Consider the following 27968-nt stretch of genomic DNA (forward strand, 5'->3'; position numbering starts at 1 on the left):
CCAGCAGGGATAAACTGAACTGGAGCTTTGGTCACACTGTCAGGTGTAGGATGCTGTGAGGAAGGGATATGCTTATTTAAAGGAAGAAGAAGAAGAAACCAGTCCAGCTGCCGGAACTTCCTTCTGACATCTCTACTGGGTTTTTTGTTTGTTTTTGTTATTTTTTTTGAGATAGTGTTTCTCTGTGTAGTTTTGGAGCCTGTCATGGAACTCACTTTGTAGACCAGGCTAGCCTTGAATTCACAGGGATCTGCCTGTCTGCCTCCAGAGTGCTGGGTTTAAGGTGTGCACCACCACCGCCCAGCCTGGCATCTCTATTCTTGATCCAGGATAGGAACTAAGAACATTATGGCTCTGGCCAAGGTTAATAGAGGAAATGTCACTTTGCTGTGTGGATTTGCTGGTGTCCTGCCCTAAAATGATGACTTGTTTCTGTTCCTGGAGTCAGAGCTACCATATGTTACAGGGGAGTGTAGTCTCTTCTCTTGGGCTCTTGGGGTTCTTAGTCTCATTAATAAAATAATTTAAGAACAGATCCAAAAGGAAGCTCATGGATGATGTTGCTAGAGCTTAAAAGAAAATATGGGGGATGGAGAGATGATTCGGTGATTAAGATCACTTGCTCTTGAGGAGGGTTGGGTTTGGGTTCCCAGCACCCACATGGTAGCTCATAGCTGCCTGCAACTCCAATTCATTTTTGAGCTAGAGTTTCTCTGTGGTGCAGCTATGACTGCCCTGAAACTCAATATGTAGATCAAGCTGACCTTCAACTCATAGATTTGCCTGCTCCTGCTCCCAACTGCTGGGATCAAAGGTTTGGGCTACCATGCCTGGTTTGCTTTGTATTTATACACATAAAATAATAAGACTTTTTCAAGCAAAGGATCTCTTGGTTAAAAGGAAGGGGAATCCTTATTCTTTCTTAAGAATAAAAAAAAATGTCTTTAGCCGGGCGTTGGTGGCGCACACCTTTAATCCCAGCACTTGGGAGGCAGAGGCAGGTGGATTTCTGTGAGTTCGAGGCCAGCCTTGTCTACAAAGTGAGTTCCAGGACAGCCTCCAAGACAATACAGAGAAACCCTGTCTCGAAAAAAAAATTGTCTTTAGACTGAACCACTAGGAAACAGAAAAGGTGTTTAAGGGCAATGATGTCAAAGAAAAAAGGAAATCTAGGGAAGAGGAATGCTTTTAGAATCATGAACCAGAAAAGCTGGAAGCCTGAGTTACTGGATTTTCCTGAACAGAAATGCCCAGACTTTGGACAGTGCCCTTTAAGCAAGAGTGGCAGTCAGTGTGTAGACAAGCTGGTGAAAAAAGTGAGAGCTCCCTTGGAGCTATTGAGCTACCTTTTAAATCCTAGCTTAACTTTACTTCCCAAATATTGTAATTTCCATTACCTGTCTTACTGAGTTAGTAGTTAAATAAAAAAAGGATAAGCTTGTGCCCTTCTAACTGGACAAAGTACGTATTCTTGACTTTGGAAGCTATTTTAAACTACTTTTGAATACTCCAGAAAAAGTTCTGTGCACTTATGTATCAAATATAGTCTTTGGTGAAAAGCGCTGTTGAATGTGTAACAACTGTTTCTGAGGCTTTAAAACCACCTAGGTGAAATTTCAAATACAATGTATCTATTTTGACTGTCTTAAAATATTAAGTCATTCTTATAGGGAATCTCAAATCTTTTAAACAGTTCAGAATTGTCAAAATGGGTAGCCGTCATAGAGACTTCCAGCAATGAGCTCTCAAATTGTTTACTTTAAATAACGTCCTTATAATGTGCCAGGTGGTAAAAGTGTCAGATTTCTCAAACACCTGGCCCTGGCCCTGGAGTGAAGTGACTCATCTAACAGTGCAGCTTGCTCACCTATCAGGGTCCCCAAAGCTCTTAAAAAAAAAAAAAACTACATTGACTTTCTAGTCTGCGATTCCCATCAGGCAGCCGATTGGGCCGACTGAGTGCTGTGCATCCTGGGAGTTGTAGTTTGCAGTCTCCCACCGCTGACTACATAGTCTACAGAACGGCTGAGGACGGTTGCCTGGTGTCATTAGCAAGCGGCCAGTATGGCGGTAGCGCGAGCCGACGGGGCTCTGGCTCCAGAAGGTAGGATGATTTCCATCCCTAAACTCCAAAGTTTACTTCACTAAGTCATATTAAATAGTTGCTTAGTGTAAAGAGGAAGCCTGGGTTTCGAGGTGCAGTTTTGGACCAGTTCTTTTGATACGGGGCTGTAGGCAGCGCGGAGGCGCATTACCTCCTGGGAGTTGTAGTCCCGCCCTCTGGTCCGGTTCGGCAGCATTGCGGTGAAGGCTGGATGAGGGACTTCAGCTCCCAGGAGCCTTCGCGGTGCCCGGCGCCCCCGTCCCGCGCTCTCCCTCTCCTGACTGGGCAGTGGGCTTCGGACTGCGGCGACCTTTCTGGGACGTTTACTTTGTGTTCCGAGTGCCCACGGGAAATTGGCAGAGTCTCTTTCTTTCCTCTGTCTCCCTCCCCCATAGTTTCCGAGAACGTTCAGGAAGCATCTTATCCGATACCGCATCACAGTCTGCCTGAACTCTTCCTTGAAGTGGCCAGTACCCGTGATAGAATCTGGGGGTGACCGGGGCACGCGTTACCCCCCGTCATTCTGTAGGCCGGGTCCTGGGGTCGAGTTTGGTCTTTGTTTAGCAGAGCGCAGGCGAGGGGTGCGCCTGTAGCTGGGAGATGCCTCGGTGGGGCGCCGGACCTGAGCTTTTGTTTTGGTTACACTGTGAAGCGTGGTAGCATCTGGCTGCGTTGGGGCAGACCGGGGTAGAGTCGGGGCTCATAACCTAAGGACCCTGAATTCTTGAGGGGAGGGGCTCGCCTGAAAGGTGTGTCGATCCTTCGGAACTGTGTGCCAACGCTGGGTGCGCTTTTCTGGGACAGCATAGTTTTCATCTTTCAAGAAACGGCTCACGACATCTCCCGTGCTAAGAAAACCGAAAAACTTTGAAACCTTCTAGAAGAAAGTTCCGAAAAATTATTTCCCAGGGTAGTAGTCCTAGTCTGATGGTAAATTTGAAATTGGCAGTTACTCTGGCCCCGCCCCCTACCGGTAGCTGCCTTTCCTAAATCTCTGTAGCCCTCGAAGACAACAGACAAGAGCAGCAGTTAGTATTTACAGAGCCACCTTTTAAAAGCCAGATGATATTTTGGACACTTTTCTTACATTCTCTCAAGTTTTCATGTAGAGAAAAATTTATGTTGTATTCTCGGTTTTTTTTTTTTCTCTTCAAGACAGGATCTCATTATGTAGTTGTGACTGATCTGAAACTCACAGAATTTCTGCCTTTGCCTCCCCAGTGCTAAAATTAAAGAATTAAAGATGTGTATTACTACTAGTGGCTCAGCCATATATCCCACCCCAACCCCCCTTTGTTTTTTCCTGAGATTTCTTTTTTTTTCAAGACAGGGTTTCTCTGTGGCTTTGGAGGCTGTCCTGGAACTAGCTCTTGCAGACCAGGCTGGTCTGGAACTCACAGAGATGCACCTGCCTCTGCCTCCCGAGTGCTGGTTATTAAAGGCGTGCGCCACCACCGCCTGGCTTCTGAGACGATTTCTGTGTGTGTAGTCCCTGACTATCCTGAAACTCAAATCTGTAGACTAGGCTAGCTTTGAATTCACAGAGACACCTCTGCCTCTTGGGGTGCTGGGATTAAAGGCGTGCACCACCACCGCCTGGCTTCTGAGACGATTTCTGTGTGTGTAGTCCCTGACTATCCTGAAACTCAAATCTGTAGACTAGGCTAGCTTTGAATTCACAGAGACACCTCTGCCTCTTGGAGTGCTGGGATTAAAGCCGAGCCACCACTGTACGGCGTTTGTTTTTGTTTTTGTTTTTTTTAAAGACAGAGTCTCACTATGTAGTCTCTCTGACTGTCCTGGAACTCACTATATAGACCAGGTTCTTCTGTTTCCCGAGTGCTGAATTAAAGGCATGCACCAACTATGGCTGGTTGATTGTCATGCACAATTCATAGAGTAGAAACATTAACTCAGAGATTTGCACTTATAGAGGACACAGTGAGTAAAGGCAGCCAGCCTCTAGGAGAAAGGTCTCAGTTACCAAGCCTGCCAATACCTTAATTTGGGGAGTTTTCAGACTGAAGAAATGAAGGAGAAAAAGATAAGGAAACTTGTCCATAGTGGTGGTTAGTTAACTATACTTTGATCTTCAAAATATTCAGAAGTGACTGGGGAGATAGCTTAGTTGGTATAGTCCTTGCTGTGCGAGTGTGAGGACCCAAGTTCAATCTTCCAGACCCAAGGGAAAAGTCGAGTTTGGGATCAGGAGCTTGTAATCTCAGACAGTGCTGAGAAGGTGGATATAGGTGCATCCCTGGGGCTTGCTGACCAACCAGTCTACCCTATTTGATGAGTTCCAGGCCAGTGAGAGACCCTGCCTCAAAAAACAAGTGAGGGCCGTAGAGATGGCTCAGTGGTAAGTGTACTTTCTACGAAAGCGTAAGGACTGGAGTTGAAGTCCCTGTCGTCCCTTCGAAAAGCCCCCAAGTGTGCCTGTAATGCCATGGAGGTTTGCTGACTTCCAGTCTAGCTCTATGCTTCCAGTTCAGTGAGAGTGTTCATCAAGAGAATGAAAAAGGCACAGAGCAGGACACCCAGCATTTTCTTCAGGTCTCCCTGGGCATGCATGATATGCCTCCGCCATACACACTACTATAGGCACTTAAAGATATGCTCGTAGCTAGGCTACAAACAGTTTGATCTCTATAAAAATTCACTTCTACTGCCTGGTGTGCTGATAGCTATAATCCTGGCATTTGGAAACTTCAGGAGTTCAAATCTAGCCTCAGGCACATAGAGAGTTTATGCTAGCCTGGTCAGCTTCAGACCCAGTCTTAACATAAAATAAAACAACAAGAAAAGAAAAACAATCCAAAACAAAGAAAAAAATTGAAGGATAACAGAAGGGAAAATAAAACCCATTAAAAAAAACTCAAAAAAATCAAAAAAAGAAATTTAACACCAGCCAGGCAGTGGTGGCGCATGCCTTTAATTCCCGCACTCAGGAGGCAGAGGCAGGCAGATCTCTGTGAATTTGAGACCAGCCTGGTCTACAAAGCAAGTTCCAGGACAGGTTCAAAAGCAATACAGAGAAACCCTGGCTCAAAAAACAAAACAAAACAAAGCAAGAAAAAAAAAAAGAAACTTTAAAAATTCTATTATTAGATACAAAATAGGGAAACCTCAGGGCCATGCAAGCTGGGCAAGGGCTCTGCCTCTGAGCTATCCCTGAGCCCATAACTTGCAAATTTTAAGGAAAAAATGTATCATCCCAGCTCTGGATTGTTATAGTTTTAAACTCTTGCTGCTTACTGTGCTCTGGTGTGTTTTAAATGTGTATGCATATTTTTTATCAGCTGTCATATTTGCTTTCTAACAAGTTGTCTTCTCTTCTCAAGGATCCGTGGTGAACTGGTCAGGGCAGGGGCTACAGAAATTAGGGCCCAACCTGCCCTGTGATGCTGACGTTCACACACTGATTCTGGATAAAAATCAGATTATTAAACTGGAAAATCTAGAGAAATGTAAACAGTTAATACAGGTAGGTATGGGTTACATAGGACTAATTTATTACTAAACGAAACCAAAAGGTTATTCTACATGCCTTGAAAGCAGTAAATGTTGCCTTAAAGTTTTATATGCTGGTTTCTGAAGATGAATACATGTATTACATTTACAGTGATCTAGAAAAAGAAGCATCATTAATTAGTGGGAACAGGGCCAGCAAGATGGCTTAGTAGGTGGGAGTGCCTGGGCAAAGGCCTGGAGACAAGCAGGAGAGAGCGGACTTTTGAGAGTATGCTGGTGACATTTGCATGTGTGCTATTGCTCAAGAGTGCCTGCAAGTGTGATGCTAGCACACACACACACACTCTCTCTCTCTCTTTCCCTCTCTCTCTAAATATTTTAAATTTCTTTTTTTGCTATTTTTTTTTTTGAGATGGGGTCTTTCTATGTAGCTTTGGAGCCTTCCCTGTAACTTGCTCTGTAGACCAGGCTGGCCTTGAACTCACAGAGATTTGCCTGCCTTTGCCTCCGAGTGTTGGGACTAAACGCATGTGCCACCACTGCCACCTCAGCCACTGCCACCACCATCTCTGGGCTTTAAATTTCTTGTTTATTTTACCTTTTATTTATGTGTATTTGTGTATCTCAGTATAATATGTGCTGTATGTGTGTATGAGTACATGCGGAGGCCAGAAGAGAGGGTATCAGGTTTTCTGAAGCTGGAGTTATATCCCTGTGGTTGTGAGCCACCTTACTTGGGTGCTAGGAACTGAACTCTGATCCTCTGGAAGGACAGCAAGTGCTCTTAACTGCTAAGCCATCTTTCTACTCACGTAAATTTATGACAAAATATTGTGTTAATATAATCTTTCCTTCATATCATGGGCAAAGAACTTATTCATGCAAGAATGTTGGGGTTGGGGTTGTAATTTAAGAAAAGCAGCACTCGAGAGAAAGATGCCATGAAACAGGGTTCAAACAGAGGGCTTTTTCATTAGGGAAAGGGATTATAAAAAGGGGAAAGAGGAGGGAGAGAAAAGAGAAAGGGGATCAGAGAGACAGAGAGAGGGAGAAAAAGAGAGAGAGAGGAGGATGGGAGGTGGGCAGGGCCCTTTTAAAGGGAAAATAGTGAATGTGCACAGGTGGTGCTCTTAGTGGCTGCAGCTGAGGACGAATCCTGTCAGAACCCCAAGGACAGGCCAGTACAGATGCCTGAATACGAATACCTGGGATATACTTGAGTGCTGAGAGCACATGCTTAGCATACTCAAAGCCCTAAGTTTAATTGTCAGTACTGTACCAAAACAATAAAACAGGAACGAAGTGTTTATTTGATCTTCTCAGTATACCTAGTATTGTCCTAGTTTTGACTGACGCATGTAGTTTACATTTAACCCAGTCGTTGGAGGGGAGAGATGGGCAGATGCTGAGAGCTAGCTGACCAACCAGCTTAGCTGTAATGGTGAGCTTCCAGGTCAGTGAGAGCCTATCCTAAAGCAATCGGGCAGAGAGTGCTAGAGGGAGATACCCAAAGTCCTGCTCTAGCTTTTTGTGTGTACAGATGGGCATGTGCCCCCGTATATTCACATATGTGCAACACATAAACATACCCCCAACCCCTCCCACATACACACCCACATATGAATGTCTTTAGTAACTGACAGAAGTCTCATTCAGCGTGTCTGTACTTTGTGTAAGCATATGTTGATTATGTATAGTACTGGGTTTCATTTTTCTGAATATGTGTATAATGTATTTCTGTCACAAACATTGCCTTTGCCCTCTCGTTTCCTTTCTGTTCCCTTGAATCCTCTTTCTCCTCTCCAGTGGCCTCTGCTGCTTTTTCATGTCTTCTTCTCTTCTCCTCCTTCTTCCCGCCCCCCTTTTTGTGACCCAGTAAATTTTATGAGGGACATGAATGAGCATAGACTCCCTACCAGTGACTCCACCACTGAAGACAATGTCTTTCCCTCCTCCACCAACCATCAGCTGTCTAGTAACCCTCAGGGATAGGTAAGGCCTTCCAAACTCCACTCCCACCTCCAGGAAAAAAAAAAAAAGCACAACAGCAGTGTCATACCCAGAAGTCAGTGTCAGTATTCCGTGCCTTTCCCCTCTCTCCCCGGCTCTTACATTCTTTCTGCCCCTTCTCCCACCGCACTCCCACCTTGGAGGGGATGCTACAGATGTCCCACTTAGGGCTGGGCACTTGTTTCCTGCACTTTGAGCAGTATGAGACTCTGCAGTCACCACTCATCACCGCAAAGGAAGCTGCTCTGAGTAGAGCTGACAGCAGCATTGTTCTGTGGGGCGTATAGTTATTTAGAAGGCAATTTGATAGGTACATTGTGTCCATTTAGCAAAAAACATCAGGAGCTTCTTCATTATGGCTTATGTCATCCCCAGCCATGGGTTTTGGCTGGGTTTACAGTAACACACACAAATCCCTTCCTGTGTAGCAGGCATCAGTTGGTTTGTCCATAACAGGCTGTGTGTGTGTGTGTGTGTGTGTGTGTGTGTGTGTGTGTGTGTGTGTGTGTGTGTGTATAGCTGAAAAGAACAACAAACTCCAATAGTTATATTATAGGTAATAGATGTAAATGATATGTATAAAAAATATAAATTGGGTTTGGGAATGTTTGACTGTTTGGCCATCTACCATAATGTGAAAGTAATATGTGTGGACATGTATATTTGTTTCTAGGAATAATAATGTTCCCTTTTCACAGTTGTCAGTAGCTAATAATCGGCTGGTTCGGATGATGGGCGTGGCCAAACTGACTCAACTTCGGGTATTAAATTTACCTCATAATAGTATTGGCTGCATGGAAGGGCTGAAGGACCTGGTCCATTTGGAATGGCTGAATTTAGCAGGAAATAATCTAAAGGTGAATGGCTTCTTTTTTCTTGCTAACTAACTTTTTGAGATTTTTTTTCCTGTAGCAAATCTGTTCTCTATGAAGTATAGAAATAAGCAGACTAAAAATAAAAATGTCTACTTCTACAATCTGTGTCAACAAACTTTAAAAAGCCTCCATTTTGAACATGTACTACAATATAGTATATTGTTTATTTGTTTTTTTGTCTTTGTTTTGCTGAGACAGGGTTTTTCTGTGTTAATAGCCCTAGCTGTCCTGGAACTAGCTCTGTAGACCAGGCTGGCTTTGAACTCACACAGATCTACCTGCTTCAGCTCTGCTGCTGTGTTTCTAGTGACAAGAGGAGGCAGGGGGCCCAGCTACAAAGAATGAGGGAATGATTTTGTTTTTTGATTTTAAGTACACTGAATAATGTGATGCTCTTCTTGTGCTAGACCATGGAGCAAATCAACAGCTGCACAGCTTTACAACACCTTGATCTGTCAGACAATAACATACCCCAGATAGGTGATCTGTCAAAGCTGGTGTCTTTGAAGGTAAGTCGGTCTTCTGCACTTCTTACAAATGATCACAAATAAAAACGTTACTAAAAATGTGGTCTCGGGGCTAGAGAGATGGCTCAGAGGTTAAGAACACTGATTGCTCTTCCAGAGGTCCTGAGTTCAATTCCCAGCAACCACATGGTGGCTCACAACCATCCATAATGAAATCTGGTGCTCTCTTCTGGCGTGCAGGCATACCTGGAGGCAAGATGTTGTATTCATAATAAATAAATAAATCTTTAAAAATGTGGTCTCTCCAGGCGGTGGTGACGCACGCCTTTAATCCCAACCAGGCAGAGGCAGGCGGATCTCTGTGAGTTCGAGGCCAGGCTGGACTGACAGCCTCCAAAACAATACAGAGAAACCCTGTCTCATAAAAACAAAAAAAAAAAAAAATGTGGTTTCATTGGCATAAACTTTTCTCTGTATTTTGGAGGCTGTTCTGGAACTTGCTTGGTAGACCAGGCTGGCTTCGAACTCACAGAGATCTGCCTGCCTCTGCCTCCCGAGTGCTGGGATTAAAGGCATGAGCCACCAATGCCAAGCTATTTTGATATTTTAAAAGAAAATTAATAAAAGAAAATCGCCTTGTGTATTGAATTGTGTAGCATGCTAGTACATCGTAGCATAGCTGGATACTACATCAGCTATGTGTTCTTGGATAAGTCTTAAATCATTGTTGGACTAAAGATCACTTAGGAGCCTCCTCAGTATTAATATTTGAATTATGTGTGATGAGAAGTATAACAAAATAAGTCTTTTTATTCTTATATTTTTGGTTGTGAGCCTAGCTTTTAACAGCTGAGCTATCTCTCCAGCCCGGTCTTTTTATTCTTGCATGCACCATCTTGGCATTGTCAAGTCAATTTATTTAATTTGTTGATTTGTATTTATTTTCTTTCAAGACCTTGCTTTTACATGGAAACATCATCACCTCTCTTAGAGTGGCACCTGCGTATCTACCCAGAAGTCTTTCTATATTGTCTCTGGCAGAAAATGAAATCCGAGACTTAAATGAGGTAAAATTTGATTCTGGAATCTTTCCTTCTGGGATCCAGGAAGGAAAAAGTCCAGGACTCTGTGGGATCCAGGAAGAAGAAAGTTCAGGACTTTGTGGGATCCAGGAAGAGGAAGTCAGGACTCTGTGAGAGCCAGGAAAGGGAAGTCCAGGACTCTGTGGGATCCAGGAAGAAAAAAGTCCAGACTCTGTGGGATCCAGGAAGGAGAAGTCCAGGAGAAACAGGAGAGGTTCTTGAGCTCATTTTGTGGTGGGTAGATGGTGGAGGGTGGGTTGAGACAGAGTTTCTCTGTATAATAGCCCTAGCTGTCTTGGAACTAGCTCCGTAGAACATGTTGGCCTCAAACCACCTGCCTCTGCATCCTGAGTGCTGGTATTAAAGGTGTGAGCCACCACTACCCATTGTCACTTTTAGATTGTGACCATCTTGGCAGAATTGTTGTTCTGGTGACGCACCTATCACTAGAGCATCAGTAATTTTTTTCCTCCTTTTTCTTAACACTGAGATCATCAGGCTGAATTTCAGTTGTAATGCTGCAATCATAGTCACTGGTGACTGGTAGGAGAGAGATATCTACTTTATATCAGGGGCCAATATGGCAGCCTTTCCCTGGCTTCTATTATGTTTTCAAATATTGTTTTCTCCGACTAGGTAAAGTCCTTTATGTCTGTAACTTCAGCACCTAGTAAGTGGAGACAGGAAGATTAAAGCTAAAGATCAGCCTGAGTTAAATGAGACCCTACCTCAAAGAAAGTAAATATGGTTTTCTTAACTAGAAAATAATGCTGATACTTTATTGTGCAGGAAGGACAAATGGTCAGGTTTTAGAGTTTTCGAAGTCAGTGGCTTATAGTAGAAAATTGCTGGATGCTTTTTAGAACAAGAGGGAAATTGTGACAGACTCAAATGCTGCCAAAATTATGTAATCAGCGGAAACCCTGTGCTTGACACTGAACATTCATTTTGCTCAACAAGGATGTCTTTTGTTTTAGATCTCGTTTTTGGCCTGTTTAAGTGAATTGGAGCAGTTGTCAATCATGAACAATCCTTGTGTGATGGCAACACCGTCCATTCCAGGGTTTGACTATCGACCGTACATCGTCAGCTGGTGCTTAAATCTCAGAGTGCTAGATGGATACGTGATTTCTCAGAAGGAAAGGTGAACACGATCCGCCTAACGTGGTATCAATCAAGGGATTCTTTGGAAAGATCATTTCTAGTTTGTTGCAGATTAATTGTTGAAGTTTTTAAAGTGTGTGTTTACAAGTTTAAAATGCTGGTGTAATCACAGCTCAGACCGTTTGCTGGTGATTTAGGATTATCCCTCTTTTCTTAGAAAAGACAGAAGGTAAACATCAGGGCTCGGAGCCAGGTGTGGTGGCACATGTCAGTAATGCCAGCACTTGAGAAGCACAGGTAGAAGACTTAGGTGGTCATTGTCGTCCTGGGATACATTGTTGGTTCTAGAACAACCGAGGCTACATAAGACCTAGCCTCAGGGCTAGGGAATACAGCTCAGTTGGTTGAGTGCTTGCATACCATGTTTGAAGTCCTCACTCTGCAAGAATGAGGACCTGAGTTTGAATCCCAGAACCCATATAAAAAGCCAACTATAGCGTCTCTTACCCGTAACTCCAGCATGGGGAGGGGTGGCAGAAATGGATGGATTGCTGGCTAATCAGCAAAGAGCAGTCTTCCACTTCACTGAGACTATCTCACAGCCTTGGTTTTCTCAAAAACTGGCCATGGTGTTGCATGCCTGTAATTCCAGCACTGGAGAGACGGAAGTAGGAGGATCAGAAATTCAATCATCCTTAACTACAGAGCAACTATATATGAAAAAAGGGGGTTAGGTGGGGGAGGGAGAGATGGCTCAGCCGGTATGAGCGCTGGCTGGTCTTCCTGGGCTCTATTCCCTGCACCCACATGGTGGCTCACAACTAGCTGTTATTCTAGTTCTTGGTGATCCTATGTCCTTATGTCCTCCAAATGCGTGTGGTACATAGATACACATGCAGGCAAAAATACACACATTAAAAAAATTAATGAAAAAAAGTGAGTATCAGCCCTAGAGATTGGAACTAGTAAGTCTAAATGCCAAACTTACAACAATCTATGTTCTAAAAGTTCTTTGTTGCTTGCTTGGAAATGGTAACATTCTTTCCTAGAAACCACATTATGTATGTGATACAAGATCTTGGCTTAATCCCACAAAAACTTGTTAGCTATCTATCATATGTGTAAAGGGGTTATTTATTAATAATATTTTAGAACTCAGTGGCCTTTTATGATGCCTCTAGGAAAATGTACATGGTGTTTTAATTTGGAACTGGAAGCAGACATACTATACTGTTTCTCACCTTCTGATGCCTGTGCCCATCCTTAGATCACTGATGGTCTCTGCATCTTGGAGCTGGGAACCTGGCCCCATTAAGACTGTGTCTTCTAGAGACTGTTGTATGATCATTGGAGCCTTCAGTCAAAGCCCTCAGGAAACTAGGCTGGAGATAGAAGGCATGATGGATTATTCTCTTTAACATGCCTCTTTTGATTTTCTGCCCTCAGAAAATATGCATTCATGGACTCAGCACAGTTTTAGCCTTCACTTCCAAAAATCCTTTGGGAGATGGTTCTCTCCCCACCGCCCCCCCCTTGGTTTTTGTTCCTGCTTCATATTCAGGCTTGGTGTCCCGCTACCTTCTGGCCCCTCTGTTTCTATCTCTTGCTGTAGAATACTGGGATAACAGGTGCATACCACTGAATCTGGCCTTTTATGTAGGTTTCAGGGGTTGAACTCAGGTCATTAAGTCTGAGTAAAAAGTGCTTTTACCTGCTTAGTCATCTCACTGACCCTATAAATGCGGCACATGCCTTTAATCGCAGCACTTGGGAGGCAGAGGCAGGCAGATCTCTGTGAGTTCAAGGCCAGCCTGGTTTACACAGCTAGTTCCAGTACAGCCGGGGCTATCCAGAGAACCCAAATCTCAAAAGAACCAAAAAGAAAAAGAAAATTTTGTTTCTAGTAGGCATATCTTATATTATGATTGTAAATTTTCTGTCTCTTTTGAGACAGTGTCTTATGTAGTCAGGCTGTTCTTGGGGTCTCTGTGTAGCCGGGGGATAATCTGATCCCTCTGTTTTCCCCCACAGAACTGGGATTCTAAGCCTGCTTCCATGCTGGCTTTATATGGTTCTGGGATTGAATCCAAGTGTTCGTGCTTGCTAGGGCAGTGCTCTACCATCTAAACCACACCCTCAGCATGCTCTCATTCTTTAGTATCTTAAAATATCAAGTTGCTAATCACAACTCTTGGGAGATGGAGACAGTAAGACTAGCTTTAGCTACAGCAAGTTCAAGGTCAGGCCCAGCTACTTGCGACCTTGTCTCCAGAAGCAACAGCAAAAATAAAACCACCAGTTTGTTACAGTTACATACTCTATAGGTTGGCTACGCTGACCAGGTAGTTCTCAGACAATTTCCTGTGTGTTTAGTATCTTCCTCTCCTCGGTATCACCTAAAAATTGGTGATTGGGCATGACGATAGGATCAGATTCAGTTTTGAAGTTTTATTAATTTATGTTTGAGACATGGTCTTTCTACATAGCCCAGGCTGTCCTGGAACTCACTATGTAGACTAGGCTGTCCTGGTCACAGAGATCTGCCTGCGTCTGTCTCCCAAGCACTGAGATTATAGATGTGCACCACTGTGCCCAGCTTGTTTTGAGGTTTTAAAGGAAGACTACCATGTAGATACTATTGGATCGTACTCAATGTCTGGATATCTGTTTCGTTCTTAGTAGCTATGAATGATCCATGCCTGAAACCATTAATTCATTAAAAGTTACAAAATGGTGAAATTCTGTCCTTTTTAATAGTTACTCTACTTATGTGAATTAAGTATTTATTGACAAATTTTGTATAGGAAATAAAAAATTAACAATATTTAATTCCCAATATTTACCAGTTTTAAAAAATGACCAATTAGGAGGTATTTTTAAAAACTGCCGTTAAGAGCTTATAGATTGCTTCTGTTTGACAAAGTGAATGGAGACAATGCTCATTGCTTCTTTGAAAGCAATTTAAAAATATTTGGACTCATTAGTAGGAACAGTGCCTCTAATTATGATAAAAATTAAAATATAAGACCAGGGGAAGTAAGTTAGGAATGTAGATTAAAAGCCAGGGATTGTAGCACATGTTTGTAATTCTACTGCTGAGGAGGTAAAGGTGGGCAGATTGCTGGAGCTTGTTGACTAGCCAGCCTAGCCAAAAGGTGAGCTCCGAGATTGCCCTTGTCTCAAAAATTAAAGTGGAGAGCAGTAGAAGATACTCAACATCCACTCTGGCCTTGACTATACATGTCCATGAATTTTCACACACATGTACACACTTGGGAACTTAGACCACACACACACACACACACACACACTCTCTCTCTCTCTCTCTCTCTGTCTCTCTCTCTCTCACACACACCACCATCACCACTATCCATCAAAATGAACTAAAAATAAGCAAGTAAGACAAATAATTTTAAAAAGATTTATTATTTATTTACATGCATTGGTGTTTTTCCTTCATATATGTCTGTGTAAGGATGCATGATCCCCTATTTGGAGTTACAGACAGCTGTGAGCTGCCATGTGGGTGTTGGGAATTGAACCCGGGTCCTCTGGAAGAGCATGTAGTGTTCTTAACCCCTGGGCCATCCCTCCAGTCCCTGTATTATAAGGTAAATTCAAAAGGAAGATCAGTGTTACTCAACAGTGTATTTTGACTGCTCCTGTCATTACTCTTCCTTATCTCCTAGTTTGAAAGCTGAGTGGCTCTATAGTCAAGGCAAGGGACGGGCATATCGGCCTGGCCAGCACATCCAGCTTGCGCAGTACCTGGCTACGGTCTGTCCTCTTACTTCCGCCCTGGGTCTTCAAACTGCTGAGGATGCCAAACTAGAGAAGATTCTGAGTAAACAGAGGTAAGCCGGTGTATCTGTGGCAGCTGAGGGATTTAGAGGTGAAGGTACCTCAGACTTTCCTGTGACCGACCGGAGGGCACACATTTGGACACTCAGGCCTTTCGTCACTGCACAGAAGCTGAGCTACAGGATGCGTATGGCTTGTTCCATGGCAGTTGCTTTTCTAATCAGTTCCTGAAGGGTGAGGCAAACAATGTAACAGTGGTAGATTTGCCTTGCATGCGTTTGGCCCTAAGTTTGAGCCATAGCACCTCAAGAAAAGTATTTGACCTTTGATTATAGGTGCCTCACGTTAGCATGTTAAGTGCTAATATTAATAAGCATGGCCAGAGTGTTAGTAATAACCTCTCTTATCAGAGATCCCGTCTTTCAGTGTTTTTGCATATGAAATTGTGTTTGTATAAGGTCATGTGGACAATTAATTGTATAGATTGAGACATGGCCTTCAACTCATTGTGTGGAGAGGGTAACTTTGAACTACTGATTCTGTTGTCTCTACCACCACAGTGCTGGCTTTGTAGGCATGTGTTGCCATCCCTGTCTTTATCTAACAATCTTAACTTTTTTACACAATGCTTTCAATGGAGACTATAGTTTGCCAGTGGCTAAAGACACCCCTGCAGACTTGTTAAGTTTTTGTCTTCGAGTATTAACTGAGGAGGCAGGAGAGGACTCCTCCTTAGCTTGTGGAGATGACAGCAGGCCTTATTGGTTTCTAGGTTTCACCAGAGGCAGCTGATGAACCAAAGCCAAAATGAAGAGTTGTCTCCTCTTGGTCCTGTTGAAACAAGGGTACCTCTTACACCTGAGCACTCAAGCCCTGTTCAAGATTTCCAGGAAAGTGGTAAGGAAGTCATTTATACCCAGTGCCTAAGAACCTCTTGCTCCACTACTTTTCTTCAACTCATTTGACTTACTGGGCCATGAAACTGTTTCAGACAGGGTCTCTCTGTGTAGCTCTGACGGGTCTGAAACTCACCATATAGCTCCCAGGCTGGGCTTGAACTTGCTTCAAATCCTGCTGACTCACTTCCTCTTTTTTTCTTACTATTTACTTTATGCATGTGTGTGTGTGTGTGTGTTGTTCTGTTTCTTCCTCAGGATTGTTGGTTGCATTGGTCCTCAAGATTGGAGGGAACAGAAACAGGGAACAGGGTTCGGATGGCTGTGGGTATGACGGAGACAGTCCTCCAGGAGATGACTTTAGAGAATCAGCTCACCTTTAATCTAGAGTATGGGGAGTATATAGGATTGGGAAGCCTGGGGACATCCTAATTTGCATTAAGTCAAATGCTTCTATTATAAGGCTGGGTTTCTGGCAGCATGACCCTATGAAAATAGCTAAAGCATGTTACTTAATTACCATGTGATTCACAGGGGAAGAGTGTTTTCAAGGAACTATGTCAGGTGTCATGCTTGAGAAAAATCAGGCATCTGGGCCTAGAAACAAACTCCAAATAAGGGCAGGTAGAGAGCAGGAAGTCTCCATGGTGTCAGGGGGAGTCCTCCATGTAGCCAAGCTTAGAGAAAGCTGCCAGGCTCTGACAGACTGCAACCTCTGACCAACAGGGTCTCCCAACATGTGTGAGAGTATTTGGATGTGTACTATATGCATACAGGAGTCTGTGGAGGTCAGAAGAGGGCATTGGATCCCCTGGAACTGTAGTTACAGACAGTTGAGAACTATCATATGGCTGCTGGGAACTGAACCCTAGGCCCTCTGCAAGAGCAGCAAGCCATCTCTCCCCACTTCCAGCCCCATATTTCTAATTTTCAAAAGATGTCTTGTGGGGCTAGAGATATAGCTCAGTAGTTAAGGGTGCCTGCTGGTCTTCAAGAGGAGCAGAATTCAATTCCTAGCACCCATATCAGGCAGCCCACCCAAGTTTGACTTTAGTTATAAGGGATCCATTGCTCTTTTCTGGGATTCATGCACATATGGACAGTAAAAGAAAAAAAAGCATTTTGTGGACAGTTATCTTTGTATAGACTTAGTAATGCTGGCTTAGACTTCATGGAAGTCCTTGTGCTTTAGCCTCTCAAGTGCTGGGATTTTAGGTACGAGCCACTACTATTTTATTTTATTTACTTTATTTTTTTTATTTTTTGGTTTTTCGAGGCAGGATTTCTCTGTATTGTTTTGGAGGCTGACCTGGAACTAGCTCTTGTAGACCAGGCTGGCCTCGAACTCACAAAGATCCTCTTGCCTCTGCCTCCCAAGTGCTGGGATTAAAGGCGTGTGCCACCAACGCCCAGCGAGCCACTACTATTTTAATAAATCACTTTCCTTTTTTTAAAATCTGAAATTTTTTTTAAACTTAAAAAAATCTTTTTTTTTATGTGTATGTGTGCTTTGTCTGTTTGTATGTCTGTGTCTACAAGCATCTCTTGTGCCTGCAGAGGCCAGAAGGAGCCAGATCCCCTGGAACTGGAATTACATTGTGAGCCACCATATGGGTGGTGAGAATTGAATTCAGGTCTTGTATAAGAGCAACCAGTGCTCTTGACCGCTGAGCCATGTCTCCAGCACCAAGAAATTCATTTTCTTAAAAATGTTTGTTTTGACATGTTAGTCCTGTTGGTGGCAATAATTTTATTGTACTTTTCTATATTTTAGGGATTAAATTTTGTTAAAAGTAAACAACTAAGGAATTAGGAAGGTGGTTCAGTTGGGTAAAGGTGCTTGATGTTCAACATGAGTTCAACCCCTCAAACCCACATGGTAGAAGGAGAAAACTGACTGCTCCAAGTTGTTCTTTGACCTTGGCATGCAAACTATGGCATGCATGTGCATACACCCCCCACCCTCACACACACACACTATAAATAAGTGATTTAAGATGGGCGGTGGTGGCCTATGCCTTTAATCCCAGCACTCAGGAGGCAGAGGCAGGCGGATCTCTGTGAGTTCAAGACCAGCCTGGTCTACAGAGTGAGTTCCAGGACAGCCTCCAAAGCCACAGAGAAACCTTATCTCAAAAAAACCTTTAAAAAATGTGTACAATTAAGAAGGCTCTTCAGCTGGGTGGTGGTGGCGATTACTTTTAGTCCCAGTATTTGGGAGGCTGAGGCAGGCAGATCTCTGTGAGTTTGAGGTCAGCCAGGTCTACAGAGTGAGTTCCAGGACAGGCTCCAAAGTTACAAAGAGAAACCATGTCTCTAACCCCCCACTCAAGAAAATAAAAAGCTCTTCAAATACTTGGTGATTTAAATGATGCTTTCTTGGTTCTTCTAGAACCTGTTCTCCAAATCAATTCTTGGGTTGGGATAAGCAGTAATGATGATCAATTATATGCTGTTAAGAATAACTTCCCAGCCTCTGCACACTCTACAAGATATTCTCGGAATGACCTTCACTTGGAAGACATACAGACAGATGAGGACAAGCTAAACTGTAGTCTGCTGTCTTCAGAGTCCACTTTTATGCCAGTTGCATCAGGACTGTCTCCGGTGTCACCCACTGTTGAGCTGAGGCTACAGGGCATCAACTTGGGCCTAGAAGATGATGATGACGATGATGTTGCAGATGAATCCATGAAAAGGCTAGAAAACCAGGACTTGGATAAGGACAAGGAAAAGCCTTTATGGGATACAAATGAGAGCTCTGTTCAAAGGCTGAAAAGTAAGATGAGTAAGGAAGCAAATGAGAATTCTGGGCTGTTACCTTGTACCAAGTCAGTGCTCATCAATGCTATCTTGAAGGAGGATAACCATGGTCTTACATCTTTCCCGGAAGCAGTTGGACATAGTGTATCCCACATAGACCCAAACCGTGAAGAAACCATGTCTCCTACCACTTCAGAGAAATCTCCCTGCAGAATTTTTACCCAGAGACCTGTTGCTTTGGGACAAGATAAAGTCACTCTGCAGAAACTGAATGCAGCTGCCACTAAGCTTCAGGCCTGTTGGCGGGGCTTTTATACCAGGAACTACAATCCACAAGCCAAAGGGGTACGTTATGAAATCCGGTTGCGCAGAATGCAGGAGCACATTGTCTGCTTGACAGATGAAGTAAGGAGGTAGGTTGGAAACTTTGCTGTCTGTTGGCTTGGGGTGCCAGGTTCTGAAGTTGTTTAAGAACTCTGCTACTGTGGTCATGACACCTGGTGGCCTCAGTTGGTGTAGTCATCTCTAGTAAGCTATTGGAAGCATCTTGAGAGTACAAATTGCCATATGCATCTCCATTCTCAGCATAGCAATTGGTACCTAGATGTAGTATCACAGATGTTGCTGAGTGGCTGTGAACCATATAGGTATCTATGCTGCTCAACAAAGAAGTAGATAACTGTAGAAAAACTGGATAAGGAGAAAGAGAAAGTCCACATAGAACCAATTAGGTGACATAAGAGCTAGAGAAAAATACCAGGGATCCCAAAGGGACTAAAATTCTGGGACTAAGGTAGGAATTTTTCCTCAGTTCCAAGGCATACGTTTGGCTGACTGCCAACCTATGACAATTAGGAGTTCATTAACATTGGAACTAATGGCGTTTATTAGTACTATAGGTGGATTAGGAGAAAGTAGCACAAGAGCCTGAGAAGGAACAGCCAAGAGAGTATATTATATTCAGTTCCAGTGGGGCAAAATGTTTCAGGAGAAATGTGAGGGTAGAGAAGGGTAGAGAAAATGAGGCTAGATTTAGCCTTTATTGTAATTGGTGACCCTCGAGACTGTCCTCCAGTTCCATGCTTTGCTGAATGGACTTAAAGAACTCAGGAATTGTTCTGTTCATGACTGCTGCTTATTATAGCAGATACATATAGGTTAAAACAGGGAAAATCACATAGGGCAGACCAGGTTGCAGGCTTCTAGAGGCCCTCTCCCAGTTAACTCATAGAGATCCAGGACTTCCTTCCCATTGCTGGAATGTGTGGTGGCATATACGAAGTAGTTCCAACCAGGGAAGCTCTCCTGAGCATTTTGGGTCATGGCTTTTATTAGGGTCAGTTATTTAGTCATTCAGTGCTCATGTGAGTGGCTTTTCTTAGATTTCTTCTTCCCTAGAGGTAAACTGGTACAGTGTCTGAGGGTTCCAGGGGACAAAATGGGGTTTCAATAGAAATCATATTGTTAGTGTAAACTCTAGTGTAACTCAATACCTCAGGTTAACAAAGATAGTCTGCTCAGGTAAATATTTCAAGGACTTGGAGGTTGCCTTCCTTCCTGTCCTGTATTTATTTGTAACATGCAGAGTAAGAGCATCCCACATCCCAGTTCTGATGAATTAACCCTTTACTGCATGGTGAGTTTCCTAAGAGTGGTTTAGGGGTGTGGGAATGGAAGCCAATTTGAGATAGATTAGATAGTGGGTAAAAAAAATAAAGAACTTAAAGAATGAGTGTCACCAGCTCTTTGGGAATGTTATTTTAATGAGGAAAAGAGAGTAGTTATGTAGTTGCTGGTAAGAAATGTGTGGGTTCCAGGAATTGAACTTATGTCTTCAGGCTTGTCAGCAGGCACCTTTTCCCACTAAAGCATCTTGCTAATCCTTGGGAAAAGTTTTAAAAGTGGTGTAGTGAAAACGCTTGGGAATCGAGTGAGATTATGGCAGTAGGTTCGTGGTGTATGTAACTCTTAGGTACTGTGTCTACTTGAATGCTGACCTTCTAAACAAAGTGACCGGAATGGGCAGAGAGAAGGACTGGTGCTGAGACACCAGTGAATAGTGTGGGGAGTGGGAGCATTTATCGGGATAGCAGGCGTTCTTAGAGAATGTCTTAGGGTTTCTGTTGCTTTGCTAAAACACCATGACCAAAAGCAACTCAGAAGGCAAAGATCTGTTACAGCTTATAACTCTGATGACACTCCATCACTGAAGGAAACAAGTGCAGGAACTCAAAGCAGCATCCCTGAGGCAGGAACTGAAGCAGAACCATGGAGGAACATTGCTTCTAGCTTGCTCCTCATGGTTTGCTCAGCTTACTTGTTTGTTTACTCCCTCCCTCCCTCCCTCCCTCTGTTCCTCCCTCCCTCCCTCCGTTCCTCCCTCCCTCCCTCCGTTCCTCCCTCCCTCCCTCCGTTCCTGTCTTTCTTTGTTTCTGTCTTCCTTCCTTCCTTTCTCTTTCATTGAAACTATGCTGTTGATGGTTTTTTTTTTTCATACAGTATGTTCTGGTAATGGTTTCCCCTCTCATCTCCTGTCTCCTGGAGTGGACCTTCAGGATGGTTGATTATTTCCACAGCATTTGTGTGGCTATTGCACCAGTGTATCATGTATCAGTCTGCTTTCTTACACAACTCAGGACCACCTGCCCAGGGTTTGCATCACCACAGTGGGCTGAGCTCTCCCATATTACTCATTAGTCAAGAAAATGCCCCGTGCACTTGCCTGTAGGCCAATCTTATGGAGGCATTTTTTTCTTAGTTGAAATTTCTCTTCTTAGATGTTTCTGGGTTTGTCAAGTTGCAGAAGAACACAGCCAGGACTAGGAGTTAGATAAAGAATCACTTGAAAATAGCAGTGAGAAACAGTTTAATGACTTTGTATAAAAGAAGAAAAAAACTTTTTTTGTTTTGTTTTTTTGAGACAGGGTTTCTCTGTATAGCTTTGGAGCCTGTCCTGTCCTGGAACTCACTCTGTAGACCAGGCTGGCCTGGAACTCACAGAGATCTGCCTGTCTTTGCTTCCCAAGTGCTGGGATTAAAGGCGTGCGCCACCAATGCCCGGCTGAAAAAGACTTTAATTGAGAGCTACAATGCTTCCACCAATGGGCCTGTTTTGGCTAAGGAAAAACTCAGAGAAAGGTGACCTATAAGGGAGGTTGCTATTCAAAATCAGGAGTGCCAGATGGCGCAGAAGAATGTCTCGGAGAGTCTAGAGAAAGTGGATAAATGTGTTGGGACTTCTGAAAAGGGATGATCTCAGGGGTAGAGTCTTTGTCTAGCAGGTACAAGGCCCTGGATTCTCTATCCAGTACTGGAAAGATGAAAAGCAAACATAAAACAACCAGGACAAAGTAGGGGTGATATTCCAAGTGGTAATAGACAACTAAGGAAGGCTCTGCTTTGGTATAGGCTGAAGCATCGAGACGGCATCGGTAGTCTCAGAAGTAAGACTGAGGTATGAGAGCAAGTGATAGATGAGAGAGTCTGTGTACCAGGGAGAATCAGGAATGGCTCAAGCAGGAGAATGATGTCTGATGAGCTTAGTTAATGTCTTAGGAGAAAATAGTCTGTGGTCCTGAGTACGTTAGTGTGACTGTTAACTTTTGGAAGCTTTGAATAACCAGCCTTTTCTAGGCCACCATCATCTTGTGTTTGGCTGGGCATGGAAGGGCGGATAAAGAGATATTTAATACTTAAGCATATGTACACATACACATACAAACATCCCCCCTTTGGTAATATTTGTAGAATGAATATGTGAATTTCAGTTTCAGATACATCTCATCTGGCTTCTGTCTTGAAGCATAGTTTTTTTTTTTTTTTTTTTTTTGGTTTTTCAAGACAGGGTTTCTCTGTGGCTTTGGAGGCTGTCCTGGAACTCACTTGGTAGTCCAGGCTGGTCTCGAACTTACAGAGATCCGCCTGCCTCTGCCTCCCGAGTGCTGGGATTAAAGGCGTGCGCCACCAACGCCCGGCTTTTTGAAGCATAGTTTTAAATAAGGTTAGAGCTTAGATATTCTAACAGTGGAGGCAGTTGCTACTAGGTTTTTAATCTCTTTCTAATGTATTTAAACAAGTTTAAATCAAAGCTTTCTTCCTTATGTCAACATGATCTTTTGAATCATTGTAGATTAAGAAAAGAAAGAGATGAAGAGCGTGTGAAAACTTTTGTACAAGAAGAGGCTGTTAGATTCCTTTGGAATGAGGTAAGCCCCCACTGCTGATTTCTCTAGTATGTGTGAACACAGAAAATTTCTAGTGAGACCAAAATCTTTTTGTTTCTTTGTGTAGCTTTGGCTGTCCTGGAACTCATTCTGTCGATTAGACTGTCCTCAATCTCACAGAGATCCTCTTGCCTCTGCCTCTTGAGTACTAGGATTAAAGGCATGCACCATTGATGCCTGGCCCAAAATCATTTTAAGCCTTTGGTTTTAGTACGGCAAAACTTTAAAATATTATAGCAATATACTGTAATAAAAAATTTCCTGCCGGGCAGTGGTGGCACACACCTTTAAATCCCAGCACTCAGTAGGCAGAGGCAGGTGGATCTCTGTGAGTTTAAGCCCAGCTTGGTCTACAGAGCAAGTTCCAGGATAGACTCCAAAGCAATACAGAGAAACCCTGCTCGAAAACAAACAAACAAACAAAATTCCTGATATTTCTTAGACATATTTTAAACTTTTTAGAAATATCTTTTTTCTTAGAAGTATCATAAAAGGTTATTGTAAGTATATACAACCTATATATTAAGATAATGTTTTTTTTGTTTCGTTTTGTTTTTTGGCTTTTCAAGACAGGGTTTCTCTGTGTAACAGCCCTAAGCAGTCCTGGAACTAGCTCTGTAGACCAGACTGACCTTGAACTGACATAGATCTACCTGCCTCTGCCTCCCAAGTACTGGGATTAAATGTGTGTGCTACCATCCCCTGTCAAGATAATTAATTTTTAAGATTTTTTTATTTGCCATTAGTAGGGAATTGGTTAAATAAAAAATAACAGCATTATAGAATACAATGGGACAATTGGAAAGGATAAAGTAGTAATATATAGACTGACTTGGAAAGATCTCCAGAATAATAGTAATAACAGTAAGAGATGGTGCTTAGCATCTGTTGGTGTTAAAAGTTCTATGAGGGCCAGTGAACTAGTTCATTGGGTGAAGGTGCATGTCATCAATATTGACAATCTGGGACCACATAATGAAATGTGTGTGTCATCAATATTGACAACCCAAGTTTGGTTCCTGGGACTACATGATGAAATGCAAGAACCAATTCTTGCAAGTTGTCCTCTGACTTCTACAAGCATGTGTGTGCCCTCATCCATAAATTAAAAAAATAATTTAAAAAATTAAAAATATATATTAAAACTATAAGTATATGAGACTATATAGAAAAAGTCCTGAAAAGATATATTTTCAACTACTATCAGAAAGTACTTGATGAAACAGAGCTATGTAGTGAGAACCTGGTAGTCACAGTGAAACTAAATTCTGTTTTATTTTTGAGATAAATTTTTATGTGGTCCAGGCTAGTCATATACTCACTATAGCTGAGGGTGACCTTGAACTCCTAAGCCTTCTGCTTGTACCTCATAAGTGAAAGGGTTCCCGATGTACACCATCACAACTGACTCGTGTGCTTCTGGGGCTCGAAACCAGGGCCTCATGCATGCTAGGCAAGCCCTCTACCAATCGGGCTACTCTATATTGCTTGCAATTAAAAAAAAAGATTTATGCTTGTATGTATGTATGTGCCTATGTGTGTTCAGTGCCCTTGGGGCCAGAAGTGGGTAGTAGAACCCTAGGACCTGGAGTTACAGATGGTTGTGATCTGCTGTGTGGGTGCTGGGAACTGAACCCTGGTCTTTTGGAAGAGTAGCAAATGTTCTTAATCAGTGAGCCATCTCTCCTAGTCCTTGCTTGCAGTTTTTAAAATTGTTTCTTGAGACAGGTTTCTCTGTGTAATAGCTCTGGCTGTCCTAGAACTTGTTTTGTAGATCAGGCTGGCCTCAGACTCAGAGAGATTCACCTGCCTCTGCCTCCTGGGTACCGGGATTAACGGCATGTGCCGCCACCACCAGGCAAAAGGGGAGGATCTTTTATTTATAATAACCTGCCCTCTGGTTTACAGGTAAGATCTCTACAAGCTTGGCAGCAGACAGTGGAGCAGCGTCTCATTTCCTGGTATACTGATGTGCCTCCCGTATCGAGTACTCTGGTGTCAGCTAAACCTCCATTATTTCCACAACATCGGGGCCCCTCTTGTGATCAGAGTTCTGATTGGTTCGTTGCTGAGGATGAAGCTCCTCAAGAGAAATCTGTTCCGGAGTTTCCAGACTCTGGTTTCCATTCCTCCCTAACAGATCAAGTTCACTGTTTGAAGGATTCTTTGGATTTTGAAAAAAGTTCCATAGAAAGCAGTGAAAGCTCCATGTTGGGGAATTCCACAGACACAGTGAAACACGGCAGAGACCCCAGCTCAGAGGCCATGGCTGAGGAGCACGGTGACTGTAGTAAGGAAAGCTCAAACAGCGAGCAGGATAACACCCTGCTCGAACAGTATTTATCCTCGGTCCAGCAGCTAGATGACGCCGAAGAGAGGACAGACTCTGATGATGTGACAGGAGACAGTATGTGCCACGCAGCCTGTTCTCCAGATGATGATGTGACAGGAGACAGTATGTGCCACGCAGCCTGTTCTCCAGATGATGTGACAGGAGACAGTATGTGCCACGTAGCCTGTTCTCCAGATGATGTGACAGGAGACAGTATGTGCCACGCAGCCTGTTCTCCAGATGATGATGTGACAGGAGACAGTATGTGCCACGCAGCCTGTTCTCCAGATGATGTGACAGGAGACAGTATGTGCCACGCAGCCTGTTCTCCAGATGATGTGACAGGAGACAGTATGTGCCACGCAGCCTGTTCTCCAGATGATGTGACAGGAGACAGTATGTGCCATGTAGCCTGTTCTCCAGATGATGTGACAGGAGACAGTATGTGCCACGCAGCCTGTTCTCCAGGTGATGATGTGACAGGAGACAGTATGTGCCACGTAGCCTGTTCTCCAGATGATGTGACAGGAGACAGTATGTGCCACGTAGCCTGTTCTCCAGAAAGCTCAGATGCCTCATCTTACAGCCAGGTGCATAGTGTATCTCCCACTTTACAGGATGGGATTAGCCAGACACCAGAGAATTGTGAGTTAGGTGCAGATGTTCAAGGGCAGTCCCCGGAATGTGATGCTACATTTCAGGTGTTGCATGTAGGTGTCACTGTGTAACAGTGACAGAAACTCACTTGAATTTTCTTAATATTTTCAGTTGCTTCTTTTGTTTTGCAAGGGAGCGATCCTTCCCCCATTTTGTTATTGTTTATATGAAACTTGTATTCTTGTCCCATATTTTTCAGATTTGACATTTTGAGCTAAGTCTTCATTTTGATTGTACTAATGTACTAAAAATATTGATATTAAAAGGCATGTGCACTTTACTTCTGAACAATTACACCAATAATGTTTCTGTTACATATTTCCTTTCAAAAACAATTTCTTGAAGTAGTTTTGGCAATTTTAACAGGAGAATTTGGTTCTTCTTAATTACATAGTAAAGAATATAATATGTAATGTATGACTATATGAGGATTATGAACAGCTGAAATTGGCTGGACTTAAAATATGTTTTCCCCCCTTTGAGTTAAGGAAAGCCTTCTTATATAAGAAAATTTAGGGAGAATAACTTTATAGGAGTGTGTGTGTGTGTCTCATAACAAACTTTAGCTACTTTGTGGATCAGTTTTGAAGTATAGTATTCCATATAGGATTAAAATCTAGCTTACTTGGGCAAGAGTATTTCTCTTTGATATGGAGAAAACAGACCTGAGATTTATTCACTTGAAATAATGCTGCTTTTTCAGCCTACTGACATTTATGGGCCAATAGTTTGGGAAGAAATATATTGTAAGAAATCAATATGCATTCATCATTATGTTTTTTGCTTTTCTTTTTTTTTAAGATTTATTTATTGTGTGTATGCTGTTAAGTCTGCATGTCAGAAGAGGGCACCAGATCTCATTATAGATGGTTGTGAGCTACCATGTGGTTGCTGGGGATTGAACTCAGGACCTCTGGAAGAGCAGTCAGTGCTCTTAACCATTGAGCCATCTCTCCAGCTCCTCTTGCTTTTATTTCTAAATGTATTCCACGTGAAGGACTAAAACTATTCATTTTTCACTCTGTGTGTGTGTGAGTGAGAGAGAGACAGGACCAAATTTAGGGCCCTGTGCATGCTGGGTAAGTACTGTGCCACTGTGTCTCAGTTCTTACTTCACTCTTGACCTTTGTCCCAAGGGGAAGAACATTTAAAATCCTGCTACTGATAGATTGGAAATGCATTTTTAAAAAGGAATTTTTATCTAATCACTGAAAAGTGCCACATTTGAAAGACAATTTAATTGTGGTGAAGAGAAAAATAAGCCAGGCTGGGCCTGGTGGGACATGCCTTTGATCCCAGCACTTGGGAGGCAGAGGCAGGCAGAGCTCTATGATTTCAAGGATAACCTGGTTTACATACTGAGTTCTAGATCAGCCAAGGCTACATGTGAGACCCTGTCTCAAAACAATAAAAACATCAACAATGAAAAGGAAAGAGAGAGAGAGAGAGCAGAATAAACATAAAAAAGAATATGTCTTCAAGAATGACAATATTGAGTTTGAATGTTGAAGATACATCTGTAAATCAAAGGTGAATTTTGGGAGCTTGGCACTGTATCTTTTAGAATGTTTTGATATCATTAAATAGCACAACACAGATCTGATTTTTCTAACTGCATACATCAATGGTTTAAAATTCCAGCAATACTTCTGTTCTCTAAATTTAGGTATTAAATATTATCAGTTATTCTGTTATAGCCATTAGAGCCCCTTGACTGGAAGTGTATAAAACAAAAGTTCTGCTCTTTCCAAAATAAAGTTGAGGACCACTTTGCTGACAGGAATATGTCTACATCATGGTGGCTGTTTATAAATACATAGTTTATAAACACATAGCACTCAGGTTAAGAAGGCTTGCATTTTGCCGGGCGTTGGTGGCGCACGCCTTTAATCGCAGCACTCGGGAGGCAGAGGCAGGCAGATCTCTGTGAGTTCGAGGCCAGGCTGGACCGATAGCCTCCAAAAACAGAGAAACCCTGTCTCGTAAAACCAAAAAAAAAAAAAAAAAAAAAAAAAAAGAAGGCTTGCATTTCATCCTCAGAAATCCAGAATCCCTTGGAAAGGATGTGTTTTCTGTTTTTTAAACAGAGCGACAGTCCTATTTTCAAAATACTTAATATAGTGTAACATTTGAATGCATGGTGAATAAAAACTGAAAATTTAACTCTCTGAATAACAACTACC

General features: G+C 42.8%; 1 protein-coding gene across 2 annotated transcripts; it reads left to right on the top strand.

Moving 5' to 3' along the window:
- The first annotated feature begins 1981 nt into the window (after positions 1–1981).
- Positions 1982–27963, top strand: Cep97 (centrosomal protein 97). Of its 2 annotated transcripts, XM_040750698.1 has the most exons (12): positions 1982–2104; positions 5446–5588; positions 8284–8442; positions 8868–8969; positions 9881–9994; positions 10987–11153; positions 14803–14967; positions 15687–15811; positions 18203–18986; positions 22703–22778; positions 24705–25185; positions 25324–27963. In XM_040750698.1, the coding sequence occupies exons 1-12, from the start codon at positions 2065–2067 to the stop codon at positions 25854–25856; spliced, it is 2889 nt and encodes a 962-aa protein (XP_040606632.1). In that variant the 5' UTR covers positions 1982–2064; the 3' UTR covers positions 25857–27963. The 2 variants fall into 2 exon arrangements, with proteins under 2 accessions (XP_040606632.1, XP_040606631.1); XM_040750697.1 differs by having other exon boundaries at positions 24705–27963.
- Positions 27964–27968: the final 5 nt, after the last annotated feature.

This window comes from Mesocricetus auratus, unplaced genomic scaffold (assembly GCF_017639785.1).
Source record: "Mesocricetus auratus isolate SY011 unplaced genomic scaffold, BCM_Maur_2.0 Super-Scaffold_100008, whole genome shotgun sequence".
Taxonomy (NCBI): domain Eukaryota; kingdom Metazoa; phylum Chordata; class Mammalia; order Rodentia; family Cricetidae; genus Mesocricetus; species Mesocricetus auratus.